At 41.5% G+C, this 27,687-nt stretch overlaps 2 protein-coding genes across 5 annotated transcripts in view; one reads left to right on the plus strand and one right to left on the minus strand.

The window, feature by feature from the left end:
- Window positions 1-7,604: 7,604 nt before the first annotated feature.
- BHMT2 (betaine--homocysteine S-methyltransferase 2) lies at window positions 7,605-24,483 on the minus strand. Its single transcript, XM_044925445.2, is given in 11 exon segments — window positions 7,605-7,649; window positions 7,652-7,700; window positions 10,905-11,141; window positions 11,367-11,559; window positions 13,192-13,339; window positions 15,154-15,181; window positions 15,240-15,243; window positions 15,303-15,465; window positions 16,465-16,549; window positions 18,350-18,486; window positions 21,703-24,483. Coding segments are annotated over 11 exon segments (1,158 nt in total). The 5' UTR covers window positions 21,784-24,483; the 3' UTR covers window positions 7,605-7,616.
- Window positions 24,484-24,486: 3 nt separating this feature from the next.
- DMGDH (dimethylglycine dehydrogenase) overlaps window positions 24,487-27,687 on the plus strand; it is an 86,204-nt gene continuing 83,003 nt past the window's right edge. For 2 of the 4 annotated variants that reach the window (XM_006053962.4, XM_006053963.4), the window contains exons 1-2: window positions 24,488-24,645; window positions 25,453-25,627. In XM_006053962.4, coding sequence (XP_006054024.4) covers window positions 24,545-24,645; window positions 25,453-25,627 — 276 coding nt within the window. In that variant the 5' untranslated portion in view covers window positions 24,488-24,544. Of the gene's footprint in view, window positions 24,646-24,690; window positions 24,832-25,452; window positions 25,628-27,687 lie in introns of those variants that run through there. The other 2 variants (XM_025296364.3, XM_025296363.3) reach the window with 2 other exon arrangements.

Raw genomic sequence — 27,687 nt, forward strand, 5'->3', positions numbered from 1 at the left:
TTTGAAATAGCTCCACTGGAATTCCATCACCTCCACTAGCTTTGTTCATAGTGATGCTTCCTAAGGCCCACTTGACTTCACATTCCAGGATGTCTGGCTCTAGGTGAGTAGTCACACCATCGTAATTATCTGGGTCGTGAAGATCTTTTTTGGACAGTTCTTCTGTGTATTCTTGCCACCGCTTCTTAATATCTTCTTCTGTTAGTTCCCTACCATTTCTGTCCTTTATTGAGCCCATCTTTGCATGAAATGTTCCCTTGGTATCTCTAATTTTCTTGAAGAGATCTCTAGTCTTTCCCATTCTATTGTTTTCCTCTATTTCTTTGCATTGATCACTGAAGAAGTCTTTCTTACCTCTCCTTGCTATTCTTTGGAACTCTGCATTTAAATAGGTATATCTTTCCTTTTCTCCCTTGCTTTTCACTTCTCTTCTTTTCAAAGCTATTTGTAAGGCCTCCTCAGACAGCTGTTTTGCTTTTTTGCATTTCTTTTTCTTGGGGATGGTCTTGATTCCTGTCTCCTGTACAACGTCATGAACCTCTGTCCATAGTTCATCAGGCATTCTGTCTATCAGATCTAGTCCCTTAAATCTATTTCTCACTTCCACTGTATAGTCATAAGGGATTTGATTTAGGTCATACCTGAATGGTCTAGTAGCTGAAATTCTAAATTTGGATAGATATGGCCAAATTATTTTACAAATAGTTCCTACAAGTTTACAAATCTACAAAAAAATATGTATGATAATATCCTTTACTTTACATCCTCATCAATGCCAAGTATTATCAAATGTTTTGTTTTTTTAATAATAGAGGGGGAAATGGCTTATTCCTTTCATATGCATTTACGTAATTTTGAATGTGTTGCATATCTTTTCCTATATTTAATAGGTTAAGGAAATATATTTTTCTAATTTACAGGTTAAGGAAAATCTCCTTTGGTATATCAACTGTATGTAAATATTTGTGGCAGGATATTGGATTGCTTTACACACAATAATAATTTATAGATTAAAAATAAAGAAAAAATTATTGTTCTTTTCCCTGTCTTTTTCCTGCAGTGGAAAGATGAAGAGCAAATACATTCCACACTTCCAATAAGGGTGCCTTTTAGGAATGTGGACCTCATTTCGCCATTATATTTTGTCTACTATACTGTTATATTGACAGAGCAAGAGGGAAAGAGGTTTTCCAGAAAATCTTAAAAGATTATAGACATTGGAGAATGTAGAGAGGAGACAGTATGAGCTGCATGTGGGCTATGGGAGCTGAGAGTTAACCCCCAGAAGTTTCCCAAGAAAGGTTTCCTAGGACCTGCTGCCTAGGAAGGAAAGAGTTAAGTTGGGCCCAGCAGGTACCACATTAAGGGATATTGTGTCAGCACTCAGAAGTTGCCTGAATTCTCTTTCAGTGCCTGCAGACTCACTACCATCACCTCACATCATCTCTACCAGGTGCCCTGTGCTTCCAGGGGCACCTACCTCACAGCATCATATCCTATAGTGGAAAAGTGATCATCAGGCAAGGGTGATGATGCTAGCACTGACCCCAAGGCTTTGCTTGGTCCCTAGCTGTGAACATCTCCCTGTCATAACACCTGTGCACCCAAGAACCCAGGGTGGGATTCTGAAAGACAGTAACGTAGGCAGCCCCTCACAGCATCTGCATAGATGGGAGGACACTTGAACTAAGACAGCTTAAGACCCCTAACTGGAATCGTGGTTAAACCCTTGTTACACATTATTCCCACTTGACTTTACCTTTGTTTAGAGGATTTCAGGTTTTGTACACACATTTAAATTTTTTATATGGTGAAATTTATGGGTTTTTTTTTTCTGTTATGGCTTTTCTTTTACAGATTTATGTTTCAAACTTTGATCAACCTTGAACTTGTTCCAAGAGATCCATTTTTTTCTTTCTAGGGGATTGATAAAATGTCCAATATTATTAAACAATTCAGCTTTTCCTGAGTGACCTGAAATACCTCCTAAACAATCCAGTTTTTCCTTACTGATTATCCCTTTATCTCTCTCTCTCTCTCTCTCTCTCTCTCTCTCTCTCTCTCACACACACACACACACACACACACACACACACACACACACACAGGCTTTCCAGGTGGTTTAGTGGTAAAGAATCTGCCTGCCAATGCAGGAGAAGAGGAGATGTGGGTTTGATCCCTAGGTTAGGAAGATCCTCTGGAGGAGGAAATGACAACCCATTCCAGTATTCTTGCCTGGGAAATCCCATGGACAGAGGAGCCTAGCAGGCTATATCCCATAGGGTTACAAAATAATTGTAGGTGACATTCTATTACCTTTCAAAAAAAACACAAACCTATGTTTTAAAAACAAATTCCATATATATATATATAAATAAATTTTTGTGATTGATTTTGTTCTGTATTTTTGAGAGTCTAACCTCTATTCTAGTTTTTTAATCTTTGCTTTTTGATATTTGCTATCACCTTTATGAATCTAATCTTCAGTACCCATTTTCACTTAGGGATTTGATTACTGGCTTGATTGCTCTCTTCCCTTTTGACTCTCCCTTTCCTCCTCCAGGTCACCTCTATCTCCTTCCTTCCTCTCTCTTCTCTACATAACTCTGTGAATCTCTCTGGGTGTTCCTGGCTGCAGAGAATTGCTTCACCATTAATCTAGGGGTTTTATCTTCTGTGTAGTATGGATTGAGAAGTCCTGAGGCTACTGTAAGAGAAGCACTGAAAGTCAGAGGCAGAAAGCTTAACTCCAAAACTTTAGAACATCAGAGAACTCCTGATTCCAGGAACATTAATAGACAAGAGCTCACCCAAAAGTCTCCATACCTATGCTGAAACCAAGCTCCACCCAAGAGCCAACACGTTCCAGTGCAAATACACCACACTAATTCTCCAGCAAACAGGAACACAACCCTGAACATTACAAGACGGGCTGCCCAAAGCCATGCCAAACCCATAGACACCCCAAAACTCACCACTGAACACTTCATTGCACTCCAGAGTGAAGAAATTCAGCTCCACCCACCAGAACATAGATGCAAGCTCCCCCAACTAGGAAACCTTGACAAGCCACCAGTCCAAGCCCACGCACAGGGAACAGACTCCACAGTTAAGAGGAACCATGAACTTCCAGCCTGCAGAAAGGGGACCCCAAACACAGCAATCTAAACAAAATGAAAAGGCAGGGAAATATTCAGCAGGTGAAGGAACATGATAAAAACCCACCAAACCAAACAAAAGAGGAAGAGATAGGGAGTCTACCTGAAAAAGAATTCAGAATAATGATAGTAAAGATGATCCAAAATCTTGAAAACAAAATGGAGTTCCAGAAAAATACACTAGAGACAAGGATTGAGAAGATGTAAGAAATGTTTAACAAGGCCCTAGGAGAAATAAAGAAGAGTCAATCAATAATGAATAATGCAAGAACTGAGACCAGAAGCACTCTGGAGGGAACCAACAGTAGAATAACTGAGGCAGAAGAGAGGATAAGTGAGGTGGAAGATAGAATGGTGGAAATAAATGAAGCAGAGAGGAAAATAGAAAAAAGAAAAAAGAAATGAGGACAACCTCAGAGACCCCGGGACAATGTTAAATGCCCCAACATTCGAATCATAGGAGTCCCAGAAGAAGACAACAAGAAAGGGCATGAGAAAATACTTGAGGAGATAACAGTTGAAAACTTGCCTAAAACGGGGAGGGCAATAGCCACCCAAGTCCAAGAAACACAGAGAGTCCCAAACAGGATAAACCCAAGGTGAAACATCCCAAGACACATATTAATCAAACTAACAAAGATCAAACACAAAGAGCAAATATTAAAAGCAGCAAGGGAAAAGCAACAAATAACACAAGGCTAACAGTTGATCTTTCAATAGAAACTCTTCAGGCCAGAAGGGAATGGCAGGACATACTTAAAGTGATGAAAGAGAAAAACCTACAACCAAGATTATTCTACCCAGCAAGGATCTCATTCAGAATTCAGATATGAAGGAGCAGTCAAAAGCTTTACAGACAAGCAAAAGTTGAGAGAATTCAGCACCACCAAACCACCTCTTCAACAAACGCTAAAAGATCTTCTCTAGACAGGAAACACAGAAAAGGTTTATAAAAATGAACCCAAAACAACAATGGGATCATACTTATCAATAATTACCTTAAATGTAAATGGGTTAAATGCTCCAACCAAAAGACAAAGATTGGCTGAATGGATACAAAAACAAGACCCACCTCAAACCCAGGGACACATACAGACTGAAAGTGAAGGGCTGGAAAAGGATATTTCACACAAATAGAGACCAAAAAAAAGCAGGAGTAGCAATAGCCATATCAGATAAAATAGACTTTGAAATAAAGACCATGATAAGAGACAAGGATACTACATAATGATCAAGGGATCAATCCAAGAAGAAGATATAGCAATTATATATGCACCCAACATAGGAGCACCTCAGTACATAAGGCAAATGCTAACAAGTATGAAAGGGGAAATTAACAGTAATACAATAATAGTTCAGTTCAATTCAGTCGCTCAGTCGTGTCCGACTCTCTGCAACCCCATGAATCACAGCACACCAGGCCTCCCTGTCCATCACCAACTCCCGGAGTTCACTCAGACTCACGTCCATTGAGTCAGTGATGCCATCCAGCCATCTCATCCTCTGTTGTCCCCTTCTTCCTCCTGCCCCCAATCCCTCCCAGCATCAGAGTCTTTTCCAATGAGTCAACTCTTCACATGAGGTGGCCAAAGTACTGGAGTTTCAGCTTTAGCATCATTCCTTCCAAAGAACACCCAGGGCTGATCTCCTTCAGAATGGACTGGTTGGATCTCCTTGCAGTCCAAGGGACTCTCAAGAGTCTTTTCCAACACCACAGTTCAAACGCATCAATTCTTCAGCACTCAGCCTTCTTCTCAGTCCAACTCTCACATCTATACATGACCACTTAGTGGAAGACTTTAATACCCCACTCACACCTATGGATAGATCATCCAAACAGAAAATTAGCAAGAAAACATAAGCTTTAAATGATACAATGAACCAGTTAGACCTAATTGATATTTATAGGGCATTTCATCCCAAAACAATGGATTTCACATTTTTTTCAAGTGCACACAGAATGTTCTCCAGGATAGATCACATCCTGGGCCATAAATCTAGCCTTGGTAAATTTTAAAAATTGAAATCATTTCAAGCATCTTTTCTGATCACAATTTTAAAAAACAATTAAAAATACATTCCTACTATATATATATATATATATATATATTCCATTGACTTTTAAAAATTCATCATATCTGGTGCCTTTAATCACTAGGTTATATATAGAGATTATCTGGCAAGGCCACACCTTTCTTACTATCTCTCTTTTTCTAATTTTCTCATGAGCCCTACAGTATCTGCCCCCATGTGAACTTGAGAGTTTGCAAGTCTATTTCCCCTCAATCTTCATGATTTTTCCCCTGGAATTTTATTACATTTATTAATCAATTTAGAATAACTTTGCATCTTAAAATACTGTCTTTCTCTTTATGACCATGTGTATGCTATGCTATGCTATGCTAAGTCACTTCAGTCGTGTCCTGACTCTGTGTGACCCCATAGATGGCAGCTCACCAGGCTCCCCCATCCCTGGGATTCTCCAGGCAAGAAGACTGGAGTGGGTTGCCATTTCCTTCTCCAATGCATGAAAGTGAAAAGAGAAAGTAAAGTCGCTCAGTCGTGTCCGACTCCTAGAGACCCCATGGACTGCAGCCTACCAGGCTCCTCTGTCCATGGGATTTTCCAGGCAAGAGTACTGGAGTGGGGTGCCATTGCCTTCTCAGGACCATGTGTATAGATTTCTTCATCTTATTTTGCATCTTCAAATTTACTTCAACAACTCTTACACATTTTTTGTAATATTATTCCTAGATATTTAATCATTTTGCTGATAATATAAAATAGATCTTTATCCACTATACTTTCAAAATAGTTGTTGAATGTGTATAGAAAAGTGATGACTTTTGTATATAACATTTTCAACCAGTCACTTTACTGAATTCTACTGTTGTTTGTAAGAACTTTCCAGATCATCTTGAGATTTCCAGCTATATAATCATTTCATCTACATAAATTTTAATTCACTTTTACATTATTTTAAATTATCTAAATGCATTGTCTAGTATTGCCAGACCAAGGTAATAACAGAGAGGAACTGACCATACTTCCTTGACTTTATTTGGGGGCACTTTATTGATCTTATTAAATTAGAGTTAGAACCACATGGTTTGAAATAATTTTCCCCAACTTGTTTTTATTATTACCTAAAATTTGATCCAATTATTATATAAAATTTGAATCTTTCAATGTAGGAAATCTATTTTTTAAAGACTTTATTGGCTATCTGTTTGTCTCTTGGAAGTTTTATCAATGTCCGTCTCATCAACATTCTATTCTGAACATTGTACTTATTATACCCAAAGTGAAATCTGTGTGTTTCATAAATCTATGATGACTTTTGTCATACATACATATATATATTACAGAGAGAGAGGAGAGAGAGAAGGAGATGGGAAGAGAGAGAGAAGGAGAGGGAGAGAGAGAGAGAAGTAAGAGCCTGGAGCATAATAAATGCTTGTTGCTATTACTTTCCAAAAATATCTATGAAATTTAAATGTTCAAACACTATAAAAGATGAATTATTTTTAATTTTATTAATTATTACAAATTGATACATTGTTTTGAAAAATAGAGAAATCAGCACATAACAAATAGCTCAAACATGTCAAGAAAATATTAGACTATGACAAATTTGAACTCTGACTTTTATAAATGTCTTCTTCAGCTGTTAATCTATTTTTACTTATTTAATTTATTTATTTACTTATTCAAAACAATCAACAATAAGTGTTTCACTGAGCATCTATTACTATGCCTGGCACAATGCTAAATACTTTGAGGAAAAATATAAGAAGCATCTCGCATGGTCTTGTCCTTAGTGGTTTATAATCTAGATATTTATGATTTATAGAGATACATTGAAAAAATTCTGGAACCTAATACCTTTAAGTAAAATTATCTTTGAACTTAATCACTTTGGAAGGCTATATGATTATTGTTTAAAAATCCTAAAATATTTTATGCATCTGTTCCTTTGGGATTGCCTTTGGAGTCATTATACAAATCACTCAAGGAAGGCAGACTCATTACTTTAATTTTAGTTTAGAATGCTGCTCTATCCTTCTGTACTTAGTTTAGTCACCTGAATTAATCACTGCGTTTGTTGCTCACTAACTTTGGGTTATTTTAAAATCTCACATTCACTCTAACTGACGAGTTTTGCTATTCTTGATGCCCTTCCAAAGCATGTCCTACAGCACTACTGGACACTCAGTACCTGGAGGACGAGAAGCCTTTCTCATCAGCCTTGCATCTCGCCCAGCATCCAGCTCTCGCTTCAGCACAGCAGGACTGTAAGATGAGCTCTGTATTGAATTGTCAGCACATAAGCTGACACTTGTTCAACAGCTGGAGACATCAGGGTAGGCTGAGGATAGAGGCATGGAAAGGTTCCAGATGGGGCTTGAGGGGGAGTTCTTCCCGTTCTGCTATTTCAGTATTTTCGTTCATTACTCCTTAGGCATCTGGCTTTGACAATGAAGGACAGAGAGAGGTCTGCCAGAAGCCAGCCGCAGATTCTCCCAATACTCCCTTCTAGCCCTGTGTTTGAAAAGATATATAGGTAATCAATTAAAAGATTCGTGTCTATTGTATAAGTCAATATATTATGTGTGTGTGTGTGTAGGCTAAATACACCTAAGTTTGGTGGATGATCAGGCTAAAGTAGAATTTCAGTTTTAACATATACACAGAAAAACTGTGCCCATATCCATTAATTTCAGGAGTCTTTCCATACTTCTATTCTTAATAACAATCACTGGGTTTCAAATCACCTTTCAGAAAAAGACAATGTGTTTGAATTTTACATGTTTTTGTGAATTTTATTCATCCAGAAATATCTAGCAGGATCCTTCTAACCCTATTCAATATTTTAACATAATGAAAAGTATATGAAGCCAGTTTTTAAAAAATTTTAATCAATTTACTTTTGGCTGTTCTGGGTCTTCACTGCTGCGTGGGCTTCTCTCTAACTGCAGTGAGCGGAGGCCGCTCTCTAGCTGCGGCATACGGGCTTCTCATTGCAGTGTCTTTTGCTGAGGAACACAGGATCTAGAGAGCGCAGGTTTCAGTGGCTTCAGTTCTCCGGCTCAGTAGTTGCGGTTTCCGGGCTCAGAGCACAGGTTCAATAGTCATGGTGCCTGCGCTTAATTGCTCTTAGGCATGTTCGATTCTCCCAGACCATGGACTGAACCCGCGTCTCCTGCATTGGCAGGTGGATTCTTTACCGCTGAGCCACCGGGGAAGCCCCCGAAGCCGGTTTTTAACATAACGAGACGAAGTAAAATTCTTCAGAAACTAACTAAAAACACAATACAAATTACTCAGTATTTGTATCGTGTTTTTAGAAAAAGAAAGAACACAAGGTTCCTGGTCACAGACTTTTGTGTTAAATATATTTTTACAGTTTTTTTCACTTTACCTATGAAAAAACTAATAAACCAGTTTTTTTTTTTTTGGATGATGAAAATGTCAGAAGCCTATAGGTTTTGGGGTAATCACAAATTTTTGTGAACATCAGTATGTTTGGGAGTTTAGGGTACAAGAAATGTCTGTCTTTACTCTACAGAATAATGTTTTAAGTTGCTAATTTCAAAGATCCTTAGACAATGTATATTAAAATAAGCCATTTCTCACTTATCTGAACTATTTTAATCATCATCAAAGTATGCTTTCCTCACCTTTTAATTATATTTCTATTTAGTTGTTTTTTTTTTTCTAAGCATGAGACCTTTAAAAAATCTTTCTGAATAAATTTCAGCAATACATTGAGAAATACATACATTTCAGAAGAAATGTTTGCCTAAATGATTTCTTGCATACGTCTACAATCTAAACATATTTGCATTCAGAAAATTGCCCCAGTTCAAAAATGAAGACTATTCTAAATCTCTTCCCCACTGAAATGGATAAAGTACAAAAATGGATTAAAGACATAATAGCACTGATTAGATAAGATGGCAGAGAAGATAGCTGGTTTATGAAAGATGGAAAAGGGATGGCATTGTTTGACAGGAGAAAGAGATGGAGAGGGAGATGGGAAGAGGATAATTCGAAACAGAACAGTGATTTAAGAAGCCTCCCAGAAAAATGTCTCCAACAATAAAGTGATTGATTGTAACAAACGGCATAATTTAGATACTGGAAAACCTTAGAGAAGGGGAAGGCCTGTTATTCTTCTTTCAAAAATAGAAAAGAAAGTTAATTAGACTTTCCTGTAAAATCAAATGTTGTATAAAGGAAGTTGTAGTCCAACTATGATGTAAATTAAAATATCTGAATTTGGACTATGAATGAAATGTAAAAGGAAAGACTCAATTTGACCTTGATGCTTGGAACATTCTCCTACACAGGGCTCAGGTTCTGTGAAATAGGTTTATTTCTATTTCTCTTGGTTCTGTAATGAATAATGTTTAGAAAATCATGACATAGTACCAAGATATTAGGTTGGAAATTTGACTAGTGGCACAAGATATGATAGAGATCAGATATTAAAGCAAGGTGGACACTGTAGAATTTTCAGAGTAGGTGGCTAAGAGCCAGTCAGCTGGCTCACTCACTGACTCAACCCTGGAAAATCAGATCACAGAGAACAATGAGTCGGATGCTTTGCTTGTGGTTAAACTGAGATTAGACTACACTCTTAGAGTTCGTCTCCATGAAGGAAGGATGGAAAGTCTTGTAGCCAGTTTTGAGCCTAATAGGAGAGGGTGTGCCTAAAATCAGGCTCAAGAGAAACACCAAGAAAAGGAAAATGAGACTCTCACAAATAGGGTATATCTGTAGTTGACCTATTGAGAAAGTCAGGATCTGAGGGTGAAGCAGAGAAAAAAATTTTACAGAAAAATGCAATGCCTGTGGCATGAGAAATAACAAAAGTTCCTGGTGGAAACCTCTGAAGAGCTGTAAATATGCTCAGGAGGACCTGCCAGGCCCAGGGAGGTGGTCTTATAACAGCGTGCCCGTCGGACAGTACCAGTTTACTGCCCTTCCAGCTTCTCTCCTCACTCTTTGAATCTGAAGAAACAGTGATCAGCAATATGGGAAGGGAGGGTTGGAAGCACAAGACAGAGAAAGAGAAAGATCAGACGAGCCATCCCTGTTTTCCTACGTGTTAAAATCTTCTGCTAGAAAAAAGGAGAATTTTAAGCTTGAAACAAGTTCCAAGTTTTGATTTCACATGGAATTGAACACTTAATTACTGAATTGCCGTTGTGTTTTCTTATACTGTGTTTAGCTATAAACATTGATGATCTAAAAGGAATGGTATACCATAAAGAAACCAAGTACATGAGGGAGGAAAAGCGGGAGGAAAGAGAGGAAGTCAATTCTTATTTTACAGAGAATGGAATCAAGAGATACGGCCTCATATTAATGGATTGAAAAATAGGTGGTTAAATATGAAATTCCAACTTGTAAAGATAACTAACAGAATAAGCAAAAATGTGACAAGGCAAAATTGGCAAAAGGAGAACAGGGAAAGTGGGAAGATCATCTGATTTAAATTTTTCAGCTTTCATAATTACCACTTAAAATTGATGAAACAAAAGTTAGAGGAACAAGACTTCAAAATATAAATGGCAAATAGGTTATCCCTGGGATAGGATGGATGTCAGGAATGGAGTGGCTTTTACCCTTCATTTTATACATCTCTATACTTATGAATTTTTATTACCATGTGCATGCATAATGTTAACAATAAATGAGATTAGAGGAAAATAGTAATGTTAATTTAAAAATTCCTACCTGGCTCTAATCCAGGGTTTGGTGTGCGTATTGAGACCACTTCCCCAGCTGCCATGTTTTTCTGAAGCTGGTGACAAAAATCCCCTCTTCGGGGCCAGCTCCTCTGCAATCGCTCTGATGTGATAGGGCTCAAAGCCACAGCACCCGCCTATGTACCTGACCCCCAGGTTGTAGGCTTCTCTGGCGTACTTTTGAATATCCCATCTGGTTGCAACTCTGGGCTCCAGCGCTGTAATACTATAGATATGGTACTTCTGTTACCACCTCTGTTTTCAAATGTTTTTTTTTTTCCAATGACAAAACTAAATTTTAGAGTATGAGTTCTTCAAATAGCTCATTTTTGGTTGACTTGAAAGCCTTTGTCTTATGCAATCTCGTATCATAAGTCTGTGTTGTATTATAGTTGTTCCTTACAGTCATTTCTATTTTGTCATGAGAAATCACAAGATTTCTCATATGCACCCGAGCTCATCAAAGGGATATTCAGGGAGATCCAGAAACCCTCCTTTGCCACAGTCGGGCATGTGGAACCCCAGGGACTGCACCATCAAGGGTGCTTTCAGCCCTGCAGCCTGTCGGGCTTCCTTCATGAGGCTCATTGTCTTCAGGCTGGTCCAGGGCCCAAATCGGCAGTTCACACCAACAACTGAGGCCCCTGTGCAAAGAAATACATTTATTTACTTGTTTCACAATTTATTTACTTGTTTATTTTTTAAAATTGAAGTCTAGTTGATTTACAATGCTGTGTTAGTTTCAGATGTACAGTGAAGTGATTCAGTTAAACATATATCTAAATATATATATTCTTTTTCAGATTCTTTTTCATTATAGGTTATTACAAGATATTGAATATAGTTCCCTGTCCTATACAGTAGGTCCTTGTTGTTTATCTATTTTATACAGAAAAATGTGTATCTGTTAACCCCAAACTCTTAATTTGTCTCTTCCCACTTCCTGTTCCCCTTTGGTAACTATAAGTTTGTTTTCTAAGTCTATGAGTCTTTTTCTGTTTGGTAAATACATTCGTTTGTATTATTTTATTAGATTCCACATATAAGTGATATGATATGATATTTGTCTTTCTCTGTCTGACTTCATTTCTATAGACTAACAACAAAACATCAGAAAGAGAAATTAAGGAAACAATCCCATTTACCACTGAATCAAAAAGAATAAAGTACCTAGGAATAAACCTACTTACCTAAGGAGGCAAAAGACCTGTACTCTGAAAACTATAAGACACTGATGAAAGAAATTGAACATGACACAGACAAATGGAAAGATATATAGTGCTCTTGGATTGGAAGAATCAATATTTTAAAAATGATCATACTACCCAAGGCAATCTACAGATTCAATGTAATTCCTATCAAATTATGAATGGCATTTTCCCCAAAACTAGAACAAATAATTTTAACATTTGTATGCAAACACAGAAGACCCTGAATAGCCAAAACAATCTTGAGAAAGAGGAACAGAGCTGGAGGAATCAAGCTCCCTGACTTCTGTCGGTACCACAAAGATACAGTTTGGTACTGCTGCTGCTGCTGCTAAGTCGCTTCAGTTGTGTCTGACTCTGTGCGACCCCAGAGATGGAAGCCCACCAGGCTCCCCCATCCCTGGGATTCTCTAGGCAAGAACACTGGAGTGGGTTGCCATTTCCTTCTCCAATGCATGAAGTGAAAAGTAAAAGGGAAGTCGCTCAGTCGTGTCCTACTCCTAGCGACCCCATAGACTGCAGCCTATCAGGCTCCTCCGTCCATAGGATTTTCCAGGCAAGAGTACTGGAGTGGGGTGCCATTGCCTTCTCCAACAGTTTGGTACAGTTTATATCAAGTACAGTTTGGTGAAGTGAAGTTGCTCAGTTGTGTCCGACTCTTTGAAACCTCATGGACTGCATAGCCTACCAGGCTCCTCCCTCCATGGGATTCTACAGGCAAGAGTACTGGCGTGGGTTGCCATTTCTTCTCCAGGGGATCTTCCTGACCCAGGGATCAAACCTGGGTCTCCCGCATTCCAGGCAGATGCTTTAACCTCTGAGCCACCAGGGAAGCCCCTGGTACAGTACAGTTTGATACTGGCACAAAAATAGACACAGAGATCTTTTTTTTTTAATAGTTGGAAGGTGCCTTAGAAATTAGTTATCCCCCTCCACTTCTTAAGTTTTACTGATAAATCAATTCCAACTAATGATTTTATTTCCAAACTGCTCTCCCAATCTTAAGAAACATTGTTAAATTTCATAAACAATAACTGAACTGCTTATCACATCATGGATCCACATTACCTGCCTTCACCAGCCTCACAGCACATTCTCCAGGTGTTACACCATGCATGTCTCCCTCTGGGCCTATGCACATAGTGGCTGCCACAGGCTTTCCAGATTCTTTTAAGACTTCTACAGCCTACACAGCTTCTACAGCATGTTCAAAATACTAAGAAAATTTTAATGTCTTTCTATTGGTCCAAATAGAAAGCAGACTTTAAGTGGTAGACCATAAATGTTGCAAGAAAACTGTTATAAAAATTACCAAATATATGTAATAAAATGTGCTAAGAAATGTGTCTCTATCAGAGTGACTAAAGAATATTTTTTTCTGAGTAAATTTTAATTCTTTTAACAATAACATATAGATTTTCATTCAGATATTATACTACTAATTAAAAAAGATTTTAAAGTAACTGAGTACTTAAAATTATGACTTTGAAGGAACAAAAGTTTTACTTATAAATTTTGGACTCTTTTTTGTTTTAATGTAACTAGGGTGGTCTCTGAAGAATAGTGAATAGTTTTTTATGCTTTACACTTCAAAATACTTTTCTATTCACTTCTAGTTAGATAGTCATACACTCATGACCATGTTCAGTCTCTAGGTCATGTCCTACTCGGTGTGACCCCAGGGACTGTAGCCCACCAGGCTCCTCTGTTCAGGGATTTTCCAGGCAAGAGTACTAGAGTGGGTTGCCATTTCCTTCTCCAGGGGATCTTCCTGACCCAAGAATTGAAACCATGTCTCCTGTGTCTCCTGCATTGGCAGGAGGATTCTTTACCACAGAGCCACATGGGAAGCCCTGTTATTCATAAGTGCTTCATAAAATAGGAATGGAAATCTGATTATTTCCCCAGGTGAGAATACTGAGGCCCAGAGAAGGGAGGGGTACCTATTGAGTGTCTTTGCTGACTGTGGAGAGGACACCTTGTCTGGTAAACCCAGGCCATTTGCTGGGGTGTGTCCCCTGCACTTAAGGAACTCCCTTAAGTGCCACAATTGAAGAGCTGATCTTAGTTTAAGTAGGTGGAGAAAAGCTAGCAGAAATCTCTGTGTTTCTTCCTTCTTGACTTAGATTCTACAGAAGCAATGGAATCGTGGAGAAAGTCAAAAGAGAGGCTTTTAAAAAACAAACTTATGTTCTCACCCATGTGGAGAACATGCAGGGTGGAGTTTGCCTTCATTTTTGTAGATAACTTTCCAGGTGGAGTAGCCAGGCATGGGTAGCCCTAAGCCTTGAGAAGGATGATGAAGCAAGGTTTATCACAGACTCAGTAGGATGACTTGGGAACTAGCAGTTGGGAGGCTATTGTCCTTGTCAAGGGTAAAACCTGGGTTGAGGCCTTGACTCAGACAGTTGCAATCATGATAGGAAATTAGGGAAATGGGAGGAAGAGAATACTCTGGGACTTCATGTGCAGTCAGTGACAACTTTTATTGGTTCTAACTTCAAAATATTGCTCATGTGTTACAACTTTAGTGAAAGCGGAGAGATGGGGTAAGCAAGGCATGGACGGAGGTGGGCAAATAAACACTGCTTGGCCCTGAGTGTTGCTGGGGGTCCTGGAGGAGCCCCGGCAGCTGCCTGTCCCCTAGGTTTCGCCCCCTGACAGCCTCTACTCTGCAGCCCCCAGCTCCTTCCTGCCCTGCCTCTCCTGTAGGAGAAGATGCTCCCAGAATTCCTGTCCCCGTTCACTTACCCTACATTGTAGGGTCCCCCAAGAGTCAGCTGCTGCAACCACCCAGAATGAAACCAAAGGCTACAGTTTGGCCTGTCCTGGCTCTGTTCTTTGGCTTCACAGAGAATCTAGCACACAAGCGAGAGGATGTCAGCTTTGACCATAGTGCACATAAGCAAACCTTTGACCATGCACGGAGAGGGAATGAAGCCACAGGGCAGTCCCATACTCTTATGAAAGTTGAAGACTATGCAGTTATATCAAAATAGAGTTAATTTTTTCCCTGTAACATTGGCTTACCTCTGCAATCAAGAAATCTACATTTTTCCTAGAGGGAAAAATCATTTCCACCCTGCCCCACCCCCAGCTGCCGCATTGCAGTCTACCAGGCTTTCCATGTTGTCCTCACTGGCAGAAAAGGTGAAAGTCTGCATGACTTCTGATCCTGCCCTCAAAAATCTCTAGCTGTAGTCGAAAAAGCTTTTTAATTCTAACTTCATCCTTGTGGTGTGTGTATAACGATGTCTGGCAGATCCCCCCTGCTGCCAAAGCATCCCCTTTGTCGGCTACTTCTCTGGTGAGGTCACAGGCAGCGGTGTTTACTGCTTCCCACTGAAGTTAGAGAGCAAGAGTTCACATGGTGAGCCTGGCATTTGAAAGGTGGAATGTAATAAGTAACAAAGAGGGCAATGAGCAAGTGGCATGAGTACAAGTCACTGGTTTAACCTGCAGTTCGAGAAGACCAGCAGAGTTGGGTACCATCTCCTGTACTCCCAATGAGCTTGTATTTCCATTATTGTACTTACCACACTGGATCTTTGTGAATGCTCATTTTTGGAGAATCCCATGGACAGAGGAGCCTGGTGGGCTACAGTCCATTGGACTGCAAGGAGTCAGACACGACTGAGCGACTTAGCACGCATGCATGTGCCTCCCCACTGGGCTGTGAGCCACTTCAGAATAGAGTCTATGCCTTTGTATCGTCTCTGTATTTAGCACAGAGAATGGACTATAACAGGTACTCAGTAAACGTTGGTTGGTTGAATGAATAAATGGGCGTTAATGTTTACAAGTATTAATACTCTCCATTTGCAGAATATCTTGCAATACTTCCATAGCCTTCACCTTTCCATTTTTCCCAACAACCCAATGCATGTAAACATCAGTTATCACACAGTCAGTAGATGGCAAAGTTGAGTATCAAACCCAGTTCTCCTCATTCCTAGCCAGTGATTCTGTCTTCCCTAGAACCATCCTGTCTGCAGATGTCAGAAAAAGAAGAATGTGAAATGAGAAGGTAAAGAGAGATACGTAGTGTCCTTTCTCAACAAAAACCTAGCACAGACGATGGCCATGCCCTTCCAATAGCCTGTTTTCCCCCAGTCCCATCCTCTACCCTTCCCCTAGATAAACAGACAAAAAATAATTATTTTTTTACATAAGTTTACATAATGATGAATTACTTAATGAATATTCTATGTGGGGGAATTTGCAATAAAGCACAGTACAGCATCAGGTCAGTTCCATGGATTCTCTTCAGGAGGTTATTTCTATTATAGATGACCCCTCTTCCCACCCCGCCCCACCCGCAGCTGCCACGGTGCAGTCTACCAGGCTTTCCATGTTGTCCTCACTGGCAGAAAAGGTGAAAGTCTGCATGACATCTGATCCCGCCCTCAAGAATTCCATGTGAGAGCTGGCGAACTGCCAAGGAGTTGTTTTTTATTTTCCATCGAAATTTTTAAAAAGTAAAAAATCACAGAAACTATCATTTTTAGCAGCAGCTCATCCACTCACATCTCCTTCAATCATACACACTTCCAAACCAAGTACTTATACAGAAATTGCAGATTCAGGTCAGTAGAGTTCAGGGGCGGGAAAAGGCAGAGTCCATACCAAGCGGGGGCTGTTGAGAGTAACCTCATGTTGACCTGCCAATGGGCCTCTTGGCCTGCTGCAGTCACAGGCAGGCCTTAAGGCTGGGTGGCCCACTGATCCTTGGTCTCTTGGTCTAATGAGGGTCTATTCATTTGCCAGCGTCAAGAAGGATGTAGCTGGTCTACTTATAGTCAGTAGTGGGAAGCCCTCCAAGTAGAATGAGGGAATTCTCACAGCAGGCAGAATGCAGATGGTAGAGCCCCCACCAAATGGGGTCGAGTCGAGCAGCTGGGAGACACGGCCAGAGAGCTTTCCTTGTCCATCGGACCCGCCTTCCTCTCGCTCTTCATCCCTGTCCCCCAACTTCAATCTCCATCCTACTATTTCAGCACTTTGTTCCTGAGAGCGCAAAAAGGATCTTCTAAAATTAAGAATGAGTTCTTCTTGGGCCAGATGAAGTCTCCTTGCTAACACCAGAAAGACAGAACTTTGTCCTACCATCTAACTCCAAGTGTCTGATGGAACAGTAATCGTGGCCATTGGGTACTTATATGCTGGGCATTTCATGTGGGTTAACTCATGAGTCCTCACAAGCAGCCCATGTCATGCTCCCGTGTGACAGATGAAGAAACTCATCCTCAGAGGTCAAATGACTTGCCCAGGGTCACTCAGCTGGTCAGTAAAACCCATGTTTGTCTGATACACTGTGCATGTATGAACAAAAGGACAACAAATCAAAAGTCCCATCCCAGCTTATATCCTGTTTCACCCATTTCTTCTTTGGCTGTATTTCCCACTTTAATTTAGGAAGCAAATATAAAGAAGAGCAAACTTTACAGAATTAAAGTTTCAATTTGATGTTACCAACCAATTCTATCACAGTTTCTACCTCCAACTCTTTTTTGTTTTTTTTTTTTTCAGCCAAGTAAAACTGTGTTTATTTCTTTGCCCCTTTTCTCCCCACAACAGAATCTGGTTGTCTCCTGTCTAAGCTCTGTTAAGTTTAAAAGTGAAAAGTGAAAGTTTCTCAGTTGTGACCAACTTCGTGACTCCATGGACTATACAGTCCATGGAATTCTCCAGGCCAGAATACTGGAGTGGGTAGCCATTCCCTTCTCCAGGGGCTCTTCCCAACCCAGGGATCAAATCCAGGTCTCCCACATTGCAGGCAGATACTTTACCAGCTGAGTCACCTGGAATTACCATTAATCATCCCTATCAAACATACTGTTTTAATATCATATGCAAATTAGCCAGACTGATGACTCCGAAGCAATAATAGTTTTCTTGTGTTACAGAAACTCTTGAATGTACATAAGGTAAATAAATATTCATGGAACAAATATTAGGATATATATTTTAGCACTCCCTATACGTAAAGATGCAAGTGTATGTGTGTGAGAGAGAGAGAGAGCGAGCTCGCACACACACACACAGAATGGGGAGGATGGGAGAGAGAGAAGCCATTTCTTCTATTTGATTCATTTACAGCCAGTATCACCATATCTTAGCAATTCTGGCAAGTGAAACAGTGCTTAGAAAACACTCGCTATTTAGCTTCTCCCAGCCAGATCTAAGCAATTGTCACCCAGGTAACCACTGAGGGTGATGCTGGCACCGACCTGCGCTTGGATGCTCTACTATGGCTTCTGGAGTCCAGAGCCCGGCCTTCACGTAGCCCCTCTTCTCCAGAGTTAGGAGGAAGCTGCCATCTCCAACCACAACCTCCCCACTATCCAGACGTTCCAAAAGGCCCTGAAGAATAGAAAGAAAAATCACCTTCTTTTTATTTTTCCTAAAAGCAGTTTCCAATTGTAGGAAAGGTGGGTACAGTGGTCTTACAGCTCCAGTTTTGTGAAAATCATCTGTGCCTGATAGTATTTCAGAAAACTTGAGTAGACTCTATTGGACAATCCAGGTACTTGTTTTGCCCCAAGTTCTGTGACTATTTTTTCTTAAATACCATTTCAGTTCAGTTCAGTTCAGTTGCTCAGTCGTGTCTGATTCTTTGCAACCCCATGAATCGCAGCATGCTAGGCCTCCCTGTCCATCACCAACTCCCGGAGTTCACTCAGACTCACATCCATCGAGTCGGTGATGCCATCCTGCCATCTCATCCTCTGTCATCCCCTTCTCCTCCTGTCCCCAATCCCTCCCAGATTCAGAGCCTTTTCCAATGAGTCAACTCTTCGCATGAGGTGGCCAAAGTACTGGAGTTTCAGCTTTAGCATCATTCCTTCCAAAGAAATCCCAGGGCTGATCTCCTTCAGAATGGACTGGTTGGATCTCCTTGCAGTCCAAGGGACTCTCAAGAGTCTTCTTCAGCACAATTCAAAAGCATCAGTTCTTCGGTGCTTACCCTTCTAGGTGCTCAACATCACTAATGATTCAGTTCAGTTCAGTTCAGTCACTTAGTCATGTCCAACTCTCTGCAACCCCATGAATCGCAGCACACCAGGCCTCCCTGTCCATCACCAACTCCCAGAGTTCACTCAGACTCACGTCCATCGAGTCAGTGATGCCATCCAGCCATCTCATCCTCTGTCATCTTCTCCTCCTGCCCCCAATCTCTCCCAGCATTTCCAAAGAAATCCCAGGGCTGATCTAATCTGAATCAAATTATAGTGAAAATGCTGATTCCATGACATTTTGGCTTTTCAAGATGTTTGTGGTAGACACTGCTTATTGCCTGACTAACGTTCATTTTTTTCTCCTCGTGTTTGCTAATGTATTTTGTTTGGGGAGACAATGTTCCCAACTTAAAAAAAATTCTTGGGTCTCAGGCTCCTTTGCTGTGGGGGACTGGCCGTGTGATACAGTGGTGGCCGATGGGTATAAGTGAAAGCCTGCTGAAAATTTCTAGAAGAGATTTGTTTTCCTGATAGAGATGCCCACACCCTTCCATCTTGTCCCTTTTCTCCTTCCTGTCTGGAGTATCAGCTCAAGTCCTGGTGCCACAGCCATCGTCTTGCAGCCATGCCATCGAAAGCCACGTGCTAAGGCTGAGGGCACAGGCTGATAACTGCAGCCTGGTGTCTTGACGACAGCTTAGAGGAGCTGCAGAGGCCGTGGACTGTGACTGCATTTTTTAGGTGAGAAAAATAAACCTCTTTTTTTGTGTGAACCATTGGACATAATCCTACTAGACACAGCATTTCATAGTTCTGCCCTACATTTTCCAGGATGTCCCCAGACTTGTTATCATTTGGTACTCCTAACAAGTCTGGGAGCTAGGCAGGGCAGACAGTTTTTATTGCAATTTTATAAATGAGGAAACTGAGGTTCAGAGAGGCTGAGTGAATTGCTCCAGATCATAGAGCTCAGTAGCTAAAACAGTAGACGTCAGACCTTCTAAATTTCTAATCTAGTCTCTCTTTTGCCTCCTTTCTAGTCAGCCCACCTATAACCTGAATAAAAGACTGCATCCAGAGCAGTTATCCAAGGGCTAATGGTGTCCACTGAGTACATAGTACGTCCCCAGATACCTACATGTTTCATCCTCTCATTTCCTTCAGGTCATTTGTCATGTGTCATTTTCTTCCAGAGAGACCTTCCTTTTGATTTATAAAAACTGCAAATAGCCCCATGGGAATCCTTATCCTTCTTGCATAGGTTACATTAGTTGAAGATATAACCTTGTTCTCTCTTTCTTTTTTATTTTTACAATTTTGAAAGTATGATAACACATTTACAGGAGACTTGGGAAATACAGAACAAAGTTATGTATAGTTTATTTTTTAAGTAGATAAATTAAGATTTTTAGTTGGGGTTTCAATATCAAATTCTCAAAAATTAGTAGAATGAATATACAGAAAGACAGAAGAATATAGAAGATCTGAAAAGCACCAAGTGTCTCCTAGTTTATAGTCTATGGGAACTTGAATAAAATTTGTATCCTACTGTTGTGTGAAAATTGTATGAATCTTAACTAGGTTGAATTGGTTTGAAGATACAACCTTTTAGTGAGAATATCAGCCAGTTCATCTCAGCTCTGCCTACAGCTGGACACAGAGCAGTGCGTGAATAGGGGAGCTGCCCCTCGTAACCAGTCACATCTGCAGCTCAGGAAGGTATGTTAGAAGTGGCTGCCTTGAGGCTAAACCCCAGGCCACCGTCCTCCGCCATTTTTCTGTGGAGGGAAGTGGAATGCAGCCCAGCTGTGTCAACCAGCAACGCTGTTTTGGCAGAGAGAGCTCCTGACTCTGGTTATTTTTCCATACTTCATATCCAAAGATAAATTTTAGCTGAATGTATAAGAAATGTTAATGTATTCTATGATTCTCACCTCTCTCCCTACTCCCTCCGTAGAGTGAAATTTGCTCCTTTCATTTTGTACTTTTGAAACATAAAAAGGACTTAAACTTTCACTGAGACCTTCCCACATACTAGATCCAGTTTCTAGGCCAGAGGGATAAACATTGGAATAATGGTCACTGCCCTCAATAAGCTCTAAGTTCTGGTTGCCTTGGGGAAGCCCATTATATCAACAGACCATCACAGTACAGGGTAATGACTAAACGCTGTGGAGAGACGTGGAAGAGAGAATCAAAGGTATCATCATTTGTCTCAAATTCCAAATTGAAAATCTAACATATTTCAATGAAGCTAACTTTGTTAAGAGTTGGATTGAATATTACACATTCAACAATTCTAGAAGGGAAAATATTAACACACAATCTGGCTGTTATAGGTTGATCTTCACCTCCCACATCCAATCTGTCATAGGGTTACACCAAGCATATCTATTTAACACATCTCACTTATGCCCCCTCCCCCATCCTTACTGCCCTGGACTATTATAATGGTCTCCAGTTCACTCCAGCCCACTCTAAACTATCTTCCACTGCTGCCAGAACAAAGCCTTGTCTGACCTACTCTTATTTATGGTTACATCCCCTTTTGTCTCTTGCTGAAGTTCATATAGCTTCCATTCCTGCATCCATCATCTGTGTTGCATATCAGGTTACTTACCTGTTGCCTCTGTTTGGCTGTAAGATGCTTGAGGCTCAGATGACAAGCCTGTCTTGTCACCTTCTTGTCTCTCCACCTCATACAGCACCCAAAGTGAAGTAAAGTGACAGTCGCTTAGTCGTGTCCATTCTTTGCGATCCCATGGACTGTAGCCTGCAAGGCTTCTCTGTTCATGGAATTCTCCAGGCAAGAAAACTGGAGTCCGTTGCCACTCCCTTCTCCAGGGGATCTTCCTGACCCAGGGGTCGAACCTGGGTCTCCTGCATTGCAGGCAGATTCTTTACCATCTGAGCCACAGGGGATGTAGGCCCTTAATAAACTATGCCAAGAGTTAGCAGATGACTGAACTGTTTTGAAAATGTCACATATCTCATATGTTACAAGTTTGGTCCTGACAAGGAGGGAAAAAAATAATACTCATAGAAAATTAGCTAGGGTTTTAAGAAAATGATGGTGGAAATTTGACTGTTGCCTTCATGATAACAAGTAAGACATTTTTATCTGTCATCTGGATGTTTGTCCAGTATTTTAAAATTTTGCCAGTTTTCTAAACAGCTATTAGCAAAATAAATTATCAAGATATGCAATCAGAGCATCTTTTAGCCCCTCTTTCACTGCTAGATTTAACACCTCAGTTAACTGCTATACCTTTACAATCTAAATATAGCTCTAAAATGACAGAGGACTGTGTAAAATAAAGAACACTGTAAATTATTTGCACTATGTCTATATTTTCATTCCATCCTCCCTTTCTGTTTGGCAGTGACTCTCCTGGGATCTGAGTGAGCTCTGAGAGGCACTGATGCCCTCTTTTTGCAGATAGCAGTATCTAGACCTCTTGGATTTAAGATCTGGCTTCAGGGCACCTTTATTCACATACAGAGGAGTAGGGCAACTTCACTTTGTGGCAGGAAGCTGCCAGAGGTCCAGTCTACTTAAAATATCTTTCCATCTGCCTGAAATTGCCACCGGGACTGCTCATTTGTATTAAAGAAAGCAATTGGACCTGTCCTCTGTGGCAGTTAAATGAATATTTAAGAGGCACCTGTTAGCTGAGAAGAGTGGTGAGGTTAGCTCTACCTCACTAACATTTAACTCCCAGGCCCACATTAGCATGGGCTCTCATATGAAAATCTTGGTGTTGCAAAGAGCAGAGGCCAGCAGGGAATAGAACAGGGGAAGCATATTTAAAAAAACAAACAAACAAACAAAAAAAACCTTTAAAGAAATGAACTGAAAAGTAAACATAATATTAGAGAAAGAAATCAGCATAAGGTTCTTCTTTTTATCATGCTTATTTTCTTCAATGCCCATATTTTACTTTTAAAACCAGAAAAATATATCCAAAATATGTTTTTTGTTAAGTTTTTTAAACTCATATTCCACATCTTATGTAATTACTATCATTATCGTGTCTTTCTGTACAGTGTGTATATAAATATTTTTATATAGTTGGGATCAGTGTGTGACATTTCATATCTCCTTTTGTAACTTATTGCCAAAGCCCTTTGCCTGTTTCCACACTCAACTTTTTAATTGGCTGCCTAACCTGGTAGGCTGCAGTCCGTGGGGTCGCTAAGAGTCGGACACGACTGAGCGACTTCACTTTGACTTTTCACTTTCATGCATTGGAGGAGGAAATGGCAACCCACTCCAGTGTTCTTGCCTGGAGAATCCCATGAACGGGGGAGCCTGGTGGGCTGCCGTCTATGGGGTCGCACGGAGTCGGACACGACTGAAGCGACTTAGCAGCAGCAGCAGCAATAGCTTATTAAGTGAGTGATCTTTATTTACAGAGCCCAGGACTGTGGGGCATCTTGGTTGCCCCTATCTTTTTAGTATAAATGAAATGCTGGTGCACGTTTCCACTTCTATCCTGCCACTGCCTTGCCCACTCTCTCTTCTGAATACCTGGCACAGGTGGCTCGCTTTGCAGAGTTTGGAGATGTTCCGCGCCCAAGTTCATGCCCTTCCTAATTGTGTTTTGTCACCTCTCCTCCCCACCACGCGCACATCTAGTGTGAAAATGGGGGAACAGGGCGACAGCTGGCAAGCACATCAGGAAAGGGGAGCTAGGAGACCGGTACTGCAGGACTGCATGAGGTGGAGCCCCTACCCCTCCGCCCAGCACACCCCCACCCTCCATCCCCGCTGCGGGTCTGAGGTGTCCGCATGCGGGACTGGTTTCAGGCCAGTGCGAGGCTTGGGTTCAGACAACCGCTCTTCCTCAAACGTGAGAGGAACGCGCTCTGGGACAGTTGAGTGGAAGAGCTGTGGGTGCAGGTGGGCTGAGGGTAGAAAACGTGAGCGCCATCTAAGTCTAAAAGGCTATATTTCAAATACCTGCTCCACCTGGACCCGATCTATGAGCCTGAACTAGTCTGCTGACTCCGAGCCTCAGTTTCCTCACCTGTAAAGTGGGAATAAAAGTGAAGCGGAGATAATTTGCATAGAGCACTAGCGCGGTGCAGGTACCGAGGCGAGACTCCATAGCTGGTACTCAAGATTGCTATCTCATCCTGACACCGAGGCGGTACTGTAGTCCTGGAGACTAGCGAGGGGGTAAACGGAGGCTCAGAGCCCTCCAGGTGCCTCGCCCGGGCCGCAGAGCTTGGCCAGGGACTGAGGTGGAGCCCGCCGGCCAGGAGGGCTGAGTACCTCCCGGGATCCCCGAAACTCACCTTCTTGACTCTGGGCCCCTCGATCGGTGCCATCGCGCCTCTCGGTGCGGGAGCGCGCGCAGCCAGGAGCCCGCCCCTCGCCCGGGGGAGGGTCCCGCCCGCCCGCCCTTTAGTCCGCTGGCTTGGGAGCCGATGCCCGCGCCCTCGCCCTCAGCCTCGCCATGCTCCGTCCGGGCATACGGCGGCTGCGGGGCCTCAGGCTGCTGGGCTTCCAGCCGAGGGGCTCCCCCGGCTGCCCGCGCTCAGTCTGCAGCCGCCAAGGGTGAGTGGGGCTGGTCTACGCGGAGATTCGCGCCTGGACAGCTGCGGGGTTGCAAGCGAGGGGCCGAGAAGTCTCCGGCTGTGGGCACTTGGGCACTTCTGACTCTCCTACCCTCACCTTCTTCAGTCAACTGTAGTGTCTTCTGTATTTTATCCAGAGATGGTCCGTGGGAAGGCAAACACAGGGGTATATATGGTCTTCCTTGGCTTAATATACCTTGTTTCTTTACAGTTCATCCTGGAGAAACTCATGATCTAGCTAGCTAGGAAGACAGTCATGCATATAAACATATCCAGCCGCTGAGCAATAATTATAATTAGAGAAGCAGGTACACAGAGAGAGGACCTTAAGCGAGGAAGAACATTGCACTCCTGGCTTTCTTCAACCTGGAAAACATTGGAGAGAGGAGGTGATCCAAGATTTATAGATAATGGACTTCATGATGATTATGGTTTTTCATGTAATAAAATGATAAGTGTGTTTTTAAAGTAGATTGAGATAGATTATTCTCTATGTTTCTTTGCAAAAAAGAAGTCATTTTTTCAATTCTTTAGCTCTATTAGTTATCTACAATTGGTCAGAATTATGGAAAATGGGGTTCAGATCCGTCCTCCTCCCTCTCCCAGCTAAGTCAGGCTGAGGCTCCCCAAATGATTAGATCAATAAATGCAAATCTCACAGACACTAGATGTTAAGTACTAGAAGAATAAATAAGGAGACTCACACTAGTCAGAAAAAGAAAAAACAAACAGAAAACTTTAAGTATCATAGCCTAGTAAAGCTATTATTAAATAAATTGTCTTCCAGAGAGGAAAACCCACCCTTATCTGCAGAATCAAGATGGAAAGACAGAGCAGAAACAGTGATCATTGGAGGTGGCTGCGTTGGTGTGAGTCTGGCTTATCATTTGGCCAAAGCAGGCATGAAAGATGTGGTCCTTCTGGAGAAATCAGAGCTCACTGCTGGATCCACCTGGCACGCAGTAAGAAAACACCTCAGCACCGTCACAGGCACCAAGTTATGCACTTGCACGATTGGTTTCTTTTCCATTCACAGCTCCCCACTGTGAGCCTGTTAGAGAGAGTTCCCTTTTCATAGTGTTGGAAAGTGCAATTGCAGCTTAGCTGATGGACTTCCAGGGGGGTGATCAACATTTTTGATGTTGGTCATCTTGATAAGATCATCTTGAACATATGGCTTCTGGATTCACAACCTGGTTCTGTCCTTTTCTACTTATGTGACTTCCAGCAAGTTACTTAAGCTTCCATTTTCCAATGTGTGAAATTGGAATAATATTAATAAGTGAAAGTGCAAGTCGCTCAGTCATGTCTGCCTCTTTGGGACCCCACGGACTATACAGTCCATGGTATTCTCTAGGCCAGAATACTGAAGTGGGTAGCCTTGCCCTTCTCCAGGGGATCTTCCCTGGAGTCGAACCCAGGAATCGAACCTAGGTCTCCCGTATTGCAGGCAGATTCTTTACCAGCTGAGCCACAAGGGAATATTAATGGTCCCTACCAAATAGGGTGATGATGAAGATTGAGTTAATATGTGTAAAGTTATTATAGTGAGCAATTAGTAAATGTTAGCTTTTGTATCAAAGGATAGTGGCTGAATATAGGCCTAAGACCTATGTACCCTCACCTGGCTTTAGTCATCCTTTTATATTTATTAATTTATAATTTTAGTTTAATGCTGGGCGACAACAGCTTGGCTTCATGAGGACTTAACTATGACAGCCAAGAACGTGTGACACAGCTCTCGTGTTAATTAAGACACACAACCAAGTTTATCTTGCATATTTAATGGTATGCACAATTGTTCCAGTTCTGTACAATAACTGGGCTTAGATGGAAAGCTGCTTAAGTAAATGAGGTGATTGACACTACTTTCATACTGCCCATCTAGTTATTTCTGAAGTCAGGATGGGAGAGGAAGTTTTTTAACAACATTAGATTCCATTTTTGTTTGGAGGAAGAGTTGGGATAAACAGTAAGGTCCGACTATATAGTACAGGGAACTGTAATCAATATCCTGTAATAAACCAAAATGGAAAGAATATGAAAAAGAATATATACATGTCTATTTACATATATTTGAATCACTTTGCTATACACCAGAAACTAACACAACATGGTAAATCAACTATCAGTTCAGTTCAGTTGTTCAGTCGTGTCTGACTCTTTGTGATCCCCTGGACTGCAGCATGCCAGGCTTCTCTGTCTGTCCATCACCAACTCCCAGAGCTTGCTCAAACTTATGTACATTGAGCTGGTGATGCCATCCAACCATCTCATCATCAACTATACTTTGATTAAAAAAAAGAGTTGAGTAGTGTTACCTTCTGCCTGCCATACCTTTCTGTCATTGGCTTTCCTCCACTGAGACAAGAGGGAACCCCGCTTTTAGAGACCTTTTGACACCCAGAACATGCTCACGGTATGGGATATAGTTGGATCTCCTTTCTCCAGCCGAGTTTGGGGGAGGGCACTGCCCAGACTTAAGCCTAGTTCACTCCAGCATCCCCATGGTCATGTAGTCAGACTACAGCCGCCAACTGGATAGAGACTTCTAGAAAAACAGCACCAAGCCCAGTTTCTCTCCCTTCTTTCCTTTCTTGCCACCCCCTCACCCTTCAGTCTGGGATGGAGGCCAGGCCCTCCTTGAGTGTCTCTCTCTGTTTGTTTTTCCCGAGTGTCTCTTCTGCACCTCCACTGGCACACTTGTCTCTTGTGTCACCAGTCCTGCCTCAGCTTCTTTCCTAGTATCTGGAGAGACGGTCCAGGAAGCCATTGATGCTGCTGGCTCTTCTCCCCTCCCTGAACCAGACTTCCTAGGCAGGCTTCCTGTTGTCATGTAATAGAAAGCTTGTATTTATCCCCCACCTTTCTCTAACTTCTTTTCAGCAGATATTTGGTTATTCTTTCAACAAATATTTATGAAGATCCTGTGTTGTGTCGGGGCTTCCCTGATAGCTCAGTTGGTAAAGAATCCGCCTGCAATGCAGGAGACCACAGTTCAATTCCTGGGTTTGGAAGATCC

Source organism: Bubalus bubalis, chromosome 11 (assembly GCF_019923935.1).
Source record: "Bubalus bubalis isolate 160015118507 breed Murrah chromosome 11, NDDB_SH_1, whole genome shotgun sequence".
Classification (NCBI taxonomy): Eukaryota; Metazoa; Chordata; class Mammalia; order Artiodactyla; family Bovidae; genus Bubalus; species Bubalus bubalis.